Source organism: Penaeus japonicus, unplaced genomic scaffold (genome assembly GCF_977035675.1).
Source record: "Penaeus japonicus unplaced genomic scaffold, GWHDUDI00000001_assembly GWHDUDI00000007, whole genome shotgun sequence".
Classification (NCBI taxonomy): Eukaryota; Metazoa; Arthropoda; class Malacostraca; order Decapoda; family Penaeidae; genus Penaeus; species Penaeus japonicus.
The window spans coordinates 26,272,377-26,287,376 of NW_028234409.1; the positions used below are offsets into that span (position 1 = coordinate 26,272,377).

At 38.9% G+C, this 15,000-nt stretch overlaps 1 protein-coding gene across 1 annotated transcript in view; it reads right to left on the reverse strand.

Moving 5' to 3' along the window:
* Positions 1–15,000, reverse strand: part of Cand1 (Cullin-associated and neddylation-dissociated 1) — a 25,862-nt gene that overhangs the window by 1,911 nt on the left and 8,951 nt on the right. The window contains exons 4-20 of the mRNA XM_043014275.2: positions 14,778–15,000; positions 14,349–14,511; positions 10,532–10,681; positions 10,299–10,407; positions 9,987–10,126; positions 8,721–8,881; positions 8,365–8,570; positions 7,516–7,670; positions 6,963–7,223; positions 6,587–6,755; positions 5,455–5,591; positions 5,014–5,174; positions 4,653–4,851; positions 1,508–1,765; positions 1,133–1,321; positions 643–887; positions 1–332 (exon numbers count right to left, since the gene is read on the reverse strand). The exon at positions 1–332 is cut by the window's left edge and continues 1,911 nt beyond it; the exon at positions 14,778–15,000 is cut by the window's right edge and continues 70 nt beyond it. Of these exons, the coding sequence (XP_042870209.1) occupies positions 62–332; positions 643–887; positions 1,133–1,321; positions 1,508–1,765; positions 4,653–4,851; positions 5,014–5,174; positions 5,455–5,591; positions 6,587–6,755; positions 6,963–7,223; positions 7,516–7,670; positions 8,365–8,570; positions 8,721–8,881; positions 9,987–10,126; positions 10,299–10,407; positions 10,532–10,681; positions 14,349–14,511; positions 14,778–15,000 (3,197 nt within the window). The 3' untranslated portion in view covers positions 1–61. The remainder of the gene's footprint in view (positions 333–642; positions 888–1,132; positions 1,322–1,507; positions 1,766–4,652; positions 4,852–5,013; positions 5,175–5,454; positions 5,592–6,586; positions 6,756–6,962; positions 7,224–7,515; positions 7,671–8,364; positions 8,571–8,720; positions 8,882–9,986; positions 10,127–10,298; positions 10,408–10,531; positions 10,682–14,348; positions 14,512–14,777) is intronic.

Genomic DNA, 15,000 nt, shown 5'->3' on the forward strand with positions numbered 1-15,000 from the left:
TATAAACCTATGCTGATTTTGATCCATCGTGAACAGCCCCTTATGCACAAATTAGTTTTATTCAGCTTAAATCCATCATGGCATCATGTGTGGGGCATGCGTCTCGCTGAATCGACTCGAATAAGGACTGCAGTTCGGGCGTGGACTTGATGTGAGCAACGAAATCCGACAGCTGCGGGTTCTTGTCGGCATCCGGGATGGTAAGGAGGGCGGCCACGGCTCTCATGGCTGATCGCTTCAGCTCATCCTGTTTCTCGTACTCTTGCTTCACTGAGTTGGCTTTGACTCTTGTGGTTACTGTTGTGCGCAGTGGTTCAACTAATCGTTCAAGTCTGGTAGAAAAAAAGAAGATAATATTTACAATGACTGACATTCTCTAGACAAGGAGGAAATAAAGTAATTACATGTGTATCATCCAACTTCAAAGAATCAAAATACCCCCAAAGTTTTAACAAAGTTATTAACCCAATGACGACGGTGCGTCACACCCGTGTGACACAGCCAAAAACTCCCGTGCCGGGGCGTCATGCGATAGTGACGATTTCAATGCAATATTGCAATCGCCCGGCATATGGGACTTCGCGTAGAAAGTGCACCCGTCGGGAAAGGGTTAAGACAATTACAAGTGATATATTCATTTACCTCTGTAAGACGGCCTGGGGACACAGATGGGCTAGCCTTGTAAGCATAAGATACGTCAGCATCTTTATGTCATAATGATCGCGAAGACCTCCTTCCACATGTTCCAAGAAAACATAAATATCAATGCGATCAAGGCAGGTCTCCAGGAGGGTGTACATACACTCAAATGCTGCTTTCCTGATGTCTAGACCATCATCGACTGTGTGTTTGAAGGGTCCCATTTCCACTTCCCGTATAAGTTCTTTCTGTGATTTCAAAGAAATTTATAATAATGTTACAAAAGCTACATCTTAATTCTAGAAGTACAATGTTTATATCTGTATAAAAATGATAAGGAATTTCAATCAACTTTTCATAAACTAACAGGAAATCATCACTTTATCACAATACAATGAATGCAACATATTCATTCAAAGGTTTACATAGAAATACATGTACTATTTAGGTATTTGGGCACATTGACAAAAACTCCCTTGTATGACACACTTACCCTAACTTTAGTTTCATTGTAGAGCTGTGGGAGAATGGTGTCAAGAAGATCCCGAACAAGTGAAGGTTTGTTGTGTGCTGCAGAATTGAATGCAACTAAGGCTACACGACGGACATTTAGGTCTGGGTCCTGTAGTGTTGACAGGAAGTCACCAATGCTATGACGTAGAAGACTGTCAATTGCTGTGGGCTGGAATAAGAATGAAACATATAAGCATATTATAACAAATACAAAATAATGTTAATAAAAATAATGATGATAACAATTGCCCCAAACAATAACAAATATCAATTGAAGTAAAACACCCTTGAAAATATTAATTTAGCTTTCTACAGAGTTTACCCAAAATCCTCCCTGCTGAGGAAACAGCCATACCTGGTCTGAAATGGTGAACTTGATGGCTGTAACAATGGTCGTTCTCATCATAGGAGAGTCAGTCTTGAGGGACTCCTGCAGCTTGGGCAGCAAAGCAGATGGGTTGATGAGGGTCAGTTTTCCCAAGCACTCAGCGACAACATTACGTGTTCCTTCTTCTACACACTCTGTGTGTCTGAAGAGCTGTGCCCAGATGTCATTGACAAAGCCTTGCAACACCTTGACACCCTCTGCACTCTTACTTTGCAGGCTGATAATCTAGAAAAGAACAAATATTTTTGTTAACCAAAAACTTCCAGATGGCAGAAAGAAATGACGGCACTTTTCTTGCCAATTTTCTGGCCGTCACTTAGTATTTTCTCGGGACTTTCCCCTCCTTCACTAACGAAGCCAGCTATGAAACTGACGGTGATTGGTCTTGAGATCCCCCTCCTCCTATCCCCCCTCCAGCCCCCCACCTACATCCCCCATCCACTCCCCCACCTTGTTCTGGAAATAAGGCCGGATGAAATAATGCAAATGAGGTCATCTAAAAAGGTGGTGGTGATGAGTTGATCTATAAACTTACCTGATGACTCAAATCATTCTCAGCCAGACCTAAAATTACTCTTTCGCGTTTTACATTTGTAAGAAAACATCAAGTCTACGATTTTATAGCACAAACTGCCTCAAGGGGAGCCCACACCCGTGAGGGCTTCATGTCTTTCACGGACGTGGGTGAGCCTCAACCATCGACTTTGTATGAACTCGTCGTCGCTCCAGCACCTTCCGTTCCCTTGTTCAGAGATTCCAAGTGGGAGGATGAGGATGAAGTAGACGATCCCGACTACTCTGACGATGGGGATAGTGATAGTGATAGCAGATAGTGACTGCAGCTATGATGAGCTGGAACGGGATGAAGTCACTCTTGACTATGTTCTGGCCCATGACAACTCCATCGACTCCAATGAACCTTTGTCGGAGGTCGAACGCTGTCAAACCGCCCGCAATACCCCTGGTTGAAGGGATGGAAAGGGTGACACAAGGAGGAAAACGTGCTGCGTCACCACAGCTTTTGCAGCACGCCCTGTTTGAAGGATGGATTCAGCCTCGAGGAGGACTCAACATAGAAGGAGATCCTAGACTGCTTCTTCCCCTGACCTTTGGCAGACATTGAAGACCCAGACGAATTTGTATGCTCCCCAGCACCCACCCAACCAATCATCTCATATGAAGGTCTGGGAAGACAGCACTGTAGGGGAGCTACAGAAGTATATAGGTATTTGTCTTCTCATGGGAATACAGCTCCGTCCAACCAATACGTTTTCTTGGTCTGATAATCCCCTTATGAATAGTGATGTGTTCCGTCAGACTATGACAAGGGACTGATACGACTTATTGACTGCCAACCTCCACTTCATCAACAATGAAGATCCTTCAGCAGCAGCCAACCAGTTGTGGAAACTAAGAACTATAGTGGACACTCTGCAAAGGAGCTTCAAAGAAATCTTCACAACGGGAAACAAGGTAGCTGTCAATGAGTCACTGTGGACTTATAGAAGACGTCATCATGCTGTCCAATACAACCCGTCAAAGAGAGCCAGGTTTGGCATGAAAGTGTATAAACTGTGTACAAGTGACAGGAAGGCAGCTGGGTACACTTCAGCTTTCTGCATCTACATGGGACAAGACCAAAGTGATGTCCCCGTAAGCATGAAAGCCGTGGTTGACCTAATGCACGAAATGGGGCTATTTGAAAAGGGGTAACAGCTGTACATTGACAACTGGCAGTCTTTACACACACAGTTTCATTACCTACAATTCCAGAAAACAGAGGCCGTCGGTACTGTAAGAGTCAACAGAAAGTTCATGCCAAAAGACTTTTCAGTGAAAAAGAAAGGGGACATCAACATCAGAACATCAAGGGCGGGGACGTTGGCAATGTCATAGTTTGACAAGAAACCAGTCAACATCTTGTCCACAATGCACAGGGGGAATGAGATCATCGACCTCCCTAATAGAAGAGGGGAGGTAAGGAGGAAACCCCAATGTGTTGTGAATTACAACAATTGGATGAAAAGGGTGGATACAAGTGATCAGTTTACTCAGTCATATCCAGCAGCAAGAAAAACATAAAATTGTTTTACAACCTGATGGATATGGCAATCATCAATGCACTTGCAGTGCACAAGTGGCTGGGTGGTAAAGTGACTGAGCTGGAATTCCGCCTCCAGCTCAGCTACTTCACAATGGCCGACGGGGATGATGGTGAGGAGGCGAAGGAGCATCAACCCTCAGCGAGCGATAACACCATCGAGATATCTCTGGTCACCTTCCCAGCCCCGATCCAATCCTCCAGCTCACACACTCGAAATGAATGATGGAGGGAAGTACCAGCAATGCAAATACTGCCAGCAGACGAGGGGAAAGAGATCCACGTCACGCTACATATGCCGCCGCTTCAGTGCATTTCATGTAACAAATTAAAAAAAAACAAAAAAACATGTAAATATTGTAAATAACTGTATATATTTTGTATGTATTGTTTTACATATCTTTTATCTAAAAATAAACATTAGATGTTTCTGTAAACCATACCTCACATACTCAAAGAAAAAAATTATCATTATGGAACATGATACAAAACTATAATACAAAAGCTGGGTATGGAGACAGGATAATATAAAAAATTGTAAAAAGATGAGAAATTGAATACATTTTCCAATATAAGGTCGCAAAAAGCAATTTACTTTTGATTTGATACATACAATTCTCATTGGAGTAATCCTGCGCTATTGCGCGCAGCACGTACCCCACCCAGCCCCATAAGTCCCCGGAATACGAGTTTAGGCCTAAGCGGTAGCCTCACGGAAATACACCTTGCGCCAGGGATCACTGACCCAGAGGATTTGGGTTAATGAGCAGCATAAAACTAAACTGTCTCCTTACTTTCCTACCCAACAATGAAAATGCATTTTACCGTCTGATGAGTCTTTGTGCTGAGCCTCATACTATTAATAATCCTGCTTATAGTAATTCAACAAATCATGTAACAATAACAATTTCCATATGGCCATGAAACTTCCAGAAATCAATGACAAAATTTAAATAACAATCTTCAAGACAATATTTCATTATAAACACTAGACAGCCCCACTCAACTCACTTCCTTGAGGGAATGTAGGAGTAAGTATTGTCTCTTCGGGTTGGCCTCAATCTCAGAAAGAACGAATGGAAGATACTCCTGCAGATTTCCACAGCTGAGGTGACCTAAAGCATAGGAGGCCGCTGACTTGACTTCCTCAGATGGTGAGCTAAAGGATGCTACCACAGCATCCTTGAGTTGAGGAATACTGCTAAGGTCACTGTGAAAAAGGAATACATGTTTCATTATACAATCATTATTTGATCATCTTTGTTCAACTTTTAATTCTATCAATATATAATCGACTAAAATCCAGGGTTATGGCAATAAATCTATTAATCCTAATTCACTAACCACACAACAAGGGATTCCTGAAACTCACATGTGCTTCCCAATTTCTCCAATAGCAAGAAGAGAGAAGGACTGGACTGTTGGAGATCGTGGGTTGGTCACGTCCATCAAGAATCTGTTGACAACACCTACAGCTTCACCAGGATGGGTCATTGTCAGAGCTGCCACGCACTTGGCCATTGAGTGATATGCCTGTCAAGAAAACAAATGATTTGCAACTGTGGGGCAGTGACTGGCCACAAGAGTGCACACTTTTCTGTTCATACAAATTCAGAATGAAGAAAGATCTAATTCAACATTTCAGATAATATAACATGTTAATTGCACATATCTAAAACTACTATTACTATTCCTAGAACTAAAAAAATAAATAAAATATAAACAAAGATTTTTCATTCAAACCTTTTACTATCCAAATCTAAAACAAAAATAGCATGCAAAGCACACTGACATTCCCTCATAGCAACAGTACCTGCTTGTGAATATTTGCTGCCTGAGGTGAGACCAGTGGAGCAAGGAGATGATTGAGAATGTCCTGATAGCCGAGTCCTGGGAGCCCGGCACGGACAACTGCCTCAAAGAGGTCCTGCATAGCTTTAAGAGCTCCACCTGAGTATATAAAATGTCAATATAGACTAAAAGTCAAATTGAAACTTCTAGCACTAAATGTAAGACAGGTTAGAGTGCTCTACTAATAAAAATTGAAACTTCTAGCACTCATTGTAAGATGGGTTAGATTGCTCTATTAATAAAAATGCAAAGTGGGTTATTTTAAACTAAATGAAGAATATGTAAACAAATACCAGCATATCAGACTATTAAGTAGATCTACATTTTTTACTACAAACTAATGAGAACATCATGATTTCTATAAATAATGCAATGCTAACACTCTTAATCCTTCTTTAATTATCATCTTAACCCATTCATGCCGGGGGGCATTCCAGCCTTGCATGTCACAATGCCGGGGCTCTCAAACGCATAGGCCTAAATCAATTGAATAAACGACGCCGTATCGCGTCCCCAGCGAACGGGCCTAGAATGCGCGCTACAGTAGTGTATCACCCGTCCAGAGAGGGTTAAAGTTCACAGGAAAACTTGAAATAACATTCTCATGAAATTTTCTAAAAATCTTCATTAATACAATATTTCTGTACACATAGGCAAATAACAGAAACCTTTAACAGCAGAAGGCTCTTCACTCCAAGCAACAAAAATATATCTAAAACTGAGAAATAATAATAAATTAGCCTTATAACACCAGATGGCATCTAAACATACCATGGCAAGGTCAATCTAAAATTAATATAGCCCTTATATTTGCCATGGTAATAAAGACTGCTCTCTGTTCTGCATACTACTTATGCATGGAGTTTTATGGCTATAAAAACACTAATCCCAAAGCTACAGCTCTCTGAAGTCATCCTTACTCTTGTATTTTGATGCTATTATTGAAAAGAATAATCTGTTTGTCCACCTCTTATTTTCATCACAAATGAGTAACCTTGGTATTAACCAGGTTGTGACTAGTGCTCCTCTCAGATTAATTCCTGGTGAATTTGGTAAATAAATAAATAATTAATGTTCATAAATCTAAGCTTCACCTTGCAAAAGTGGCGATCTGACCAGAGCCATGACATCTGGCATGATGACCTGGAGGAAGTTGGCCAAGGAGGATTTGTGCAGCTTGGCCGTGGAGGTGAGGAGGGTGAGGCACAACTGGGCGATGTGAAGGTCCGACTCATTGATCAGTGGTGGGAGTTCAATCAGAACCTAGAATAATGACAGGATATTGTGTTAAGGATAAATATTATAAACTGACAATATTCATAAATCCATTAAAGACTATCATAATATCACACTGCACATGTATGTCAATACTTTTTCCAATATAAACTACATAGTCTAAAGTAAATATTCTTAATAAATCTCACTTGTGAAAAGAAAGAAAGGAAGAAAAAGACCACACCCCATACTCACCTTGTCAAGCATCTGGGGACTGAGAGCCGAGGAGTAGTTTGTGACCAGAGTGTCCAGAAGGGTCAGCGTGGCCAATTTAAGCGCTCTCTGATTTTTCCTTAAGAATGAGGCTAATACTGGTAAGGCATCCCCGAGGATGGGTCGGAGGTCAATTCTCAAGGGTGAGGCAGCCACTTTTGTGAGGGCCTTGACTGTGGTGAGGCGTGTGATCTCATTGCAGAGGCGGTCTAGGAAGATGGGTAGACAGGTTCCCAGCTCTCCCTGTAGGGGGTAAGGGGATGTGTGTTACTGCATGTATATATACATAGGAGTAATAATAACTATAATAATAGCAATAAAAATAATACTAAGCATTAATCAAGAAATATCATAAACACTACTTTATTAGAAAAAAAAAATTCTTTAACTTTCTCCTTCAAGTTCATTTTATTTTCTAGAAAAAAAAAAGTTAAAACATGAATTGATGGTTCTTCAAATAAATAAATGAAAAAAGCAAACACATTTTCATTGAAGTTATGAATAATAGTGCAAACCAATGGTAATCCTGTCTCACCTGCAAGTGATCTCCAAGGTGCGAGATGATCTGTCCCATACAAGCAATGGCCCGTTCCTTAACCTCTTGGTCAAGGTCAGCAGCACGGAGTCTGGCCAGCGTGCAGTGGTAGAGATCCCCGGTGTATGGAGTGAAGTCAAAGCATGAAGCTAAGTCTGCAATGGAAAAAAAGAGGGGTATGTTATTTATTTATTTATGATAGGAGTGTCATCTATTTTTTTCTTTAGGTCCCAATACAATATCAGTTGTTCTGAAGCAATTTGGAATGGGTATTTGGACTTGACTATTCCATGACGGGACTCATCTGAAAATGTTCAGCTTGGGCTGAGCATTTTACGAGATCATCTTTTCTATTATTTTCTAGATTTATAGTATGATATAGGAGTCTATATATGATATATCAGCCAAGTGATATTAATTACCATTTGGTATGATGCATTAGTTACACCACTGTGAAGGAATGACAAACTTGTATTTTAAACAAAACAATGCAGTGTGGAAGTAACTCAACACCCACGAAAAATGCCCATAGCAGGAGGTTTAAACTAAACTAAAAGACTAGTTCTAATGATAAGTTTGTTGGGCCCTGCAACACTTCCCCAATGGGCCCTGGTGCACTGCATCCTCTGCCACTGTTTAGGTTGAGTTAAAAATAATAATAATAAAAAATAAATAAATCAATAAATAAATAAATAAACTTTACAATCTTTTAAAAGAGGAATGTTTTTAGTGTAGCGATAATTTCACCTGCATCTTTGAACAGTGATATTCAATCTGAATAATAACTGTTTACTATTTTCCCCAATACGTAATGGTACAAAAATATGAAACAATTGATAAATTGCATACCAAGAGGTCTGATGACCTTCACAATCTGCTGTAGGACAAGCAGCGCCTCTGCAGTGATCTTATAGAAGGGATCGGCTACACAGGTCACAACAGGGGGGAGCAGTTCACCAATATGGGGATGGAACACTTCCCCACTGTGATGCACAAGTAGGCAGTGTACGAAAGCCAGGGTGTCGATCTTCATGTTACTGCTGCTATTTTTGTCTCTGTAAAAACAATGAAAACAATTTTAGCATCCTACAGAGAAGGATCTCCATGACCTGACATCACAAGATATTGTTCAACTAAACATTCAAATCTAGTACAAGAACCAAGGATTTTTTTGCACATGAGAGAGAGAGAGACCTCATACTCACCCAAGAGAGAATTGAATTCCAGGAATAAGTGCAGGAATGTGGTGGGTAAGGGCTCCAGGGTATACTTGAACTAGTTCTGTAAGCAGCGCAAAGCAGCCCTGTCGGGTTTTGATACTCTTCTCCTTCATCTGTCGGTGCACGGCTTTCACCAGAGCTGGGACCTGAGGTAAAATTAAAAAAAAAAAATACTGAATTCTACACGAGTTCATGGTGAGCTCACTAATGTTCACAGTTCACCGAGAACCATCTTCTATCTTGACTCACAGCTGACAAATGCTGTCCCACCAAGATGGCAGAAATGTTAATGAATTTGTGTGTTCTTTTGTTTGCCTATTTCTGCAGATTGTTCAAAGATATGACTTTCATTTGGTAAAGTTGATTATGTTAAAATATAATTTCTGTTGAATTAATAGTTTAAATACTTTCTAAGGAAAAGTTGATTAACCCATCCCCGACGGGGGAATTCTAGCCTTGAATGTCCAAATGCCGGGGCGTTCGAATTATTAGGCCTAAATCAATTGAATGGCTGGCACAATACTGTGCCGCCCGGCAACTGGGCTTTTGAATGCATGGTACACATGCTGTACCACCCGTCCTGTGTGGGTTAAGTTCAGTGTTTGTGCAAGAATGAGAAAAATAAGGTACAATTACAAAACTCTAAATGTTCAACAAATTGCATAAATATTTCAAATAGAACACATTTTGTCCTGCCTTATACTCATACTGTTAAATGCAAGGCAGTGAGTGACTTAGTTCATGTCAGTTGGCCTATTTATGTACAGTTGAGTAGTATAATAGTTCTGGTGTAATTTTTTTCTATTTTTCTTTCTTTTTCTTGAACAGGTGATCACAAATTGATATCCCCTTACAATCTATCTTATGGAGAAAAATGGACTTGTCATTCTACCTTTTCCTGCCTTTTTATTTTTTTTTTTTTCTTGTTTTGACTGTAGTTTCTTTGTTTATTCATACATAATGGAGAAATGAGAAGTAGAAACCAAAGGCAGCAAAATAAGTTATTTCATCAGTACAGGTACACAAAAGCCAGAATTCAAATTCTCAAGTGAGTTACTCATTCTGATTTTACCTGTTCTGGCTGTGTACCACTCTTCCTTATTTTCATTCCACAAAATTGTTGGGGAAAAGAAAATGGGAAAAAAAAGAAAGTGTGAATAGAAGAAAAAGGACCTAAAAAAAGGAAGGAAAGAAAGAAAAAAGAATGAGAGAAAGAAAAAAGTTAACATTATAATACATATCTATAAATACCTGCTGCTTTAGCATTGAAATAGTTCCCTCCTCTTGCTCCATGGCATCGGGATCAAGGCTGAGACTGAGAGATGGCCGCGTTTGACGCAGGAGAGCCATGTATGCGTGGAAAATGTCAACCTTAACGTTTTCTTCCCTCTCTGTAAAGGTTGGGCAAAGATGGGGTCAGAAATTTTGAAAATCATGTCTGAACCCTTTCATAAAAAAAATATTGAAAAAGTTAAAAGCAAAGATTCCTTAAAAAAGTTTGTTTTATTCATCTATTTCTTAACAAAATGTCTAGGTCAGTATATCTCCACATATAAACATTACCTTTGAACCTCTGAATTAGTTGAGGTGACACAGTTTTGTAAAACTCTATCAGCATTTCATGCCTGGTTGAAATCACAGCTTCAAGACATTTGGCAGATGAACGTCGTACCTTGGGATGGAGAAGAAAGAAAAAAACTCAGGCTAGGTTTTGAAGCAATATGAAGATCAGATTTTTCTCTTGCTTACAATTCTAAGTAATGGTATACACACATAAGAAATAACATTTATCTCACCTTCCACGACATGTCATCATCATCCGAATACTCATCATCTTCTTCACCATCATCATCTTCATCCATATCCATCTGGCCTTCATCATCTTCATAATCATCGTAATTGTAATTAGGATCATGAGTGATATACTTCAGGCACATTTCAACGATCTGTGAAAATGGATAAATAGGTCACAATTAAAATCCATGAAAAGAGAAGAATAAACCTGGATAAAAATCTGTGAAAAGAGAATAACACATCTGCAGTAAATTGACTGCATACTTCAGCTAATAACTAATAACATGATAAACTATCTATATAAATAAAAATATTAAAGAGAAGGAGGGAAAAAAATCCATTAAGAATAAAAACATCAATCTGCATTAACCCACTCACGACGGGGGCATTCCAGCCTTGAATGTCCCAATGCCGGGGCGTTCGAATTATTAGGCCTAAATCAATTAAATGATTGGCACAATACTGTGCCACCCGGCCACTGGGCTTTTGAATGAGCGGTACAGTACTGTACCACCCGTCCAGAGAGGGTTAAGCTGCATGTTATCAAATAAGTGAACCAGGCCAGCACCGGATAATCCACTGACTGTCATTGATCAAGGCAAAAGTATGCATTGCACCAACCACAATCAACAAGCTATTTCTTCTTAACCAAGACATAATGAAACCAACTCAGCAATGGACTTCAAATATAGAATTTTTACAAGTGAGGCATGTTAACATGATATTAAAGATGCAATGAGGCACCATTATGTATATGAGAGAAACTCACAAAACAATCAAATTTGGAGGAAGGTACTACACCCTACAAAAAGAATGGGCATGAGCTATATGCATGTTCATGATATGCCTCACAACTGATACGGGAACAGTCACTCAATAACAAAGAATTCAAGAAAATATATAATGAAGAGAATCTATTAAAATTGTTAAATCACAACATAATTTATAAAATAGCTTCTGCAGAATATTAACACTTAAAACAAAGTCACCATACAGTTCTCTGTCTTGACTTCATTCCACCTTCTTTTTTACTACTAATACTGTGGCAGAAAATAATCCATACGATGTACAATATGGAGCAACAAATCATGCAACAGCTTTCAAGTCAACTAAGGATCTTCCCATTCCTCCTTGCACAACACAACCTCTACAGCCCCATTCTCATCAGCTCCTAATTGTGGAATATGGAATTGTATTTCAAATTTAATGGCCTAAATTCATTTTCTTTCTATCTCATGAAGGAATACAAAACACCTCTTATTCATTTCTCTATTCTGAGGATATCCAGTAGCCAATATGCCAATATTGTAGAAGAAACTTAATATGACAAACAACACAGATCATCCCTCTGTAAACAAGTTATTTCATTTGAAATTATAAAAAAAAACTAGTGCAACAACACTTGTCCCGAGTATCTTTATGAATCTCTTGAAGGCAAAACAATAAAAAAAGGTACTTTAATTTCCAGACATAATGGTATATAGTGATGCTATGCAAAAGCTCCTATGCCCTGATAATATTCAACTTGAAACTAAAATAACCATACCTTATTCAGTCATTTCTAGTTTGGCATATCAAAATGTTTTTTTTTTCACGTTTTACATTTTCAAGCTATATATCATTTTGAGTTTAATATCAGCACTGCCAACTAGTAGGAGAGACCATTTTAATGAACACTATCCTCTGAGGAAGTTATCATCATCCACCTCCAACATTATGCTATGAGACTCCCTGCACACAGCTAATTGGAAGTTATCAATTTACCTACTATTCTAAGAAAAGAGAGGAATTTACTATAATAAGCTGTGGTTTGAAGGCTACATTTTATGTATAACCCAAACTTTTACTTATATCCTACCATATATTCCTCATAGAAGTGGTAGATTCAGTTGATTTTGTCTAGACATGTCTTTATCAAAATGCTAGTTCACATATTTTTAATATATAAACACTGGGACACATGATATTCTAAGGAGATACATCTCAAGGTATTTCATTAAATACCATGTTTATGAGCCTCAAATGGGTGGAGAGACCTTTGCTAAGCAGCGCCATATGACGTGCTGACACGTTTCATGGTTTTTGCGTCAGACACCGGTGATGAGATATATGGGCAAGGCCGGTGCTCAGGATGAGCGAGCGGGCAACCTAGGATCGCGGCTTGTGCGCCTGAGAGTCTCGAGGTGTTAGGCTTATGCGTTCGAAAACCCCGGCATTACGACCATGCAAAGCCGGATTCGCCCCGGTGTAAGTGGGTTAACCATTTGTATTAGAAGATCCCCTTCTTATAAACCTCAACAATAAACCAGAGTTTCCCTTTGCCCGGACCTGTCAGAGTACTAGATACCATTTCAGATATGGTTGAACTCCTGCCTTGTGCCAAAGTACTGACTTGGAGGGGTTATTGATCCAGGAATTCTAATGGAATTTCACAAATTTTGTATTCTCCTTTAGAAATATTGTACCAGCAACACTCTCTGGCTTTGCTGCCAATTCCAACATCCTTTTTGGGGGTTCTACAGCTACCATCCTCAATGCATTATTTCTTTTTATATTAATTAAGGTTAGACTCTTGCTAAAGATAAATTATTATGACTTAACCAATTCATGACAGATAAGAAGATATCACATCATCAGTATGTTTCCCACACAACAGGCGACTCCCTGTGACATCATGGACTTTCGCCATATATATAAATTATACATAGTAATGTTTGTATGTACACATTGTAATTGCATTTGTATAGACACATTTTTCTTGCCTTGTCAAAAATTTCAAAAAGAAAGAAAGAAAGAAAGAAAAAAAAAAAAAAAAAAAAACACTTTTTGTCACTCCTTAGAACACAGCAGGTAAAAATTGCTCAGAAAGGTACACCACAACCTCCCTCCATGAAAAATCTATCAGCAGAAATCTGCACATGCAAGTTATATTGCTGGCAGGAGCGGCATTAGTCATATATGAGCCCCGTCATGAATGAGTTAAGATTGTGATCAATAAACATCTATCTAATAACATTTGTTATCCCTATTAACATTTGTCATCCCTATTGAATGAGGTAAAAAATATATTCATCAGTTTCAGTTGCTTTTGGCAAGTACAGAGCAATTTTTGTTTGTTTGTTTTAGTTCTTTGGAAAATTAAAGATCCAAAAACAATTGGTTCTAAAAAGATTATGATTCCTGATATCCACCGCATAGGGGTTAGGTATACTCAAGCAAAGTCTATGAAACCTGAACAGTGAATTTTGATTATTATGCACTATTAGCTTCTGTATTGTCTTTCTTAATAAAGTCTTTAATGGAGGAATACATTCTCTGATGTGCTTCCCTTGGTTTCATGATGAACCCAGCATACCATTAGATTAGGTTTCCTTACCTTACCATATCTGACTCTGGAACCAAAGGATTATCATTCTTTTGACCAGGCCTAGGTGTACTATTTGGGCAACTAAGGGAGCTACACCTGGAGCATTCTTTACCAATGATGATCTACATTCTATGATACTCTTAAGAAATTTGTTAAATATCATTATGCAGCCATAACATTCTTAAAAATGTTTTGAAGAGAGCCTAGACATGCCTAACTAGGAGTGTAATTGTACTGTAGTCAAAACAGGAAGTTGGGTAGCCAGAGGTGGCACAGGGACTAAGGCTGAGTCTGAGTTGTGTATCCTATGCTTCAGGAGGTCAAAATATTACAAGGACTGATTTCTCAGAGCAGCAGGGAGTTCTGGTGGTGAGACAATAAAAAAAGAAGAAAAAACAAAAAAAAAAGTGATATTCCTTTATCCTAACTCTTCCTCTCTGCACTGAACTTACCGTGGCTAAGTGATGTGTAATTTCCTTAGGGCAGCGCAGGGTGAAGGCTTCACATGCAGAGATGCAGTATTCTCTAAGCTCATCGTCATCAACGGCCACATACTGGACAATGAGGGGCATGACACGCTCCAGATATTCACCAAATCTATGACCAGCCTGACGACTTGGTAGGAGGAGGAGAAAAATACTTTTGTATTCAGATATTCTCTCTAAAACTTTATTTTGATATTTGGGTTATTTGCCAACAAAAAAGGTAATAAAAAGCAATAAAAAAGTTAGTATGGTATGAACACTTATCTCAAATGAGAATCAAATACATTAAAATTATAATTGTCTTATCACAGTATATACCTCTCAACTTCTTATGCATTCATTTATACATATAAGAGAAGAGAAAAAACAACAACAGCAAATAAAGGAATTACATACCTGATTGCTGCTATACATTGAATGTACGTTCTTGTTGTAGACATGGAAGAATTCTTAGCTAGTTCCTCAATTAAGAAGTCCATAAGTCTGGCATAGATTTGAGGAGAACATGAAACAACTAAGTGACTTAGAGCAACAATGGTGCGCTTTCGGACAGCTAGACGTGGAGACGCTAACTGCGGCAGAAGTGCGTCCAGAATATTAGGATGGAAAGAGACGAGGA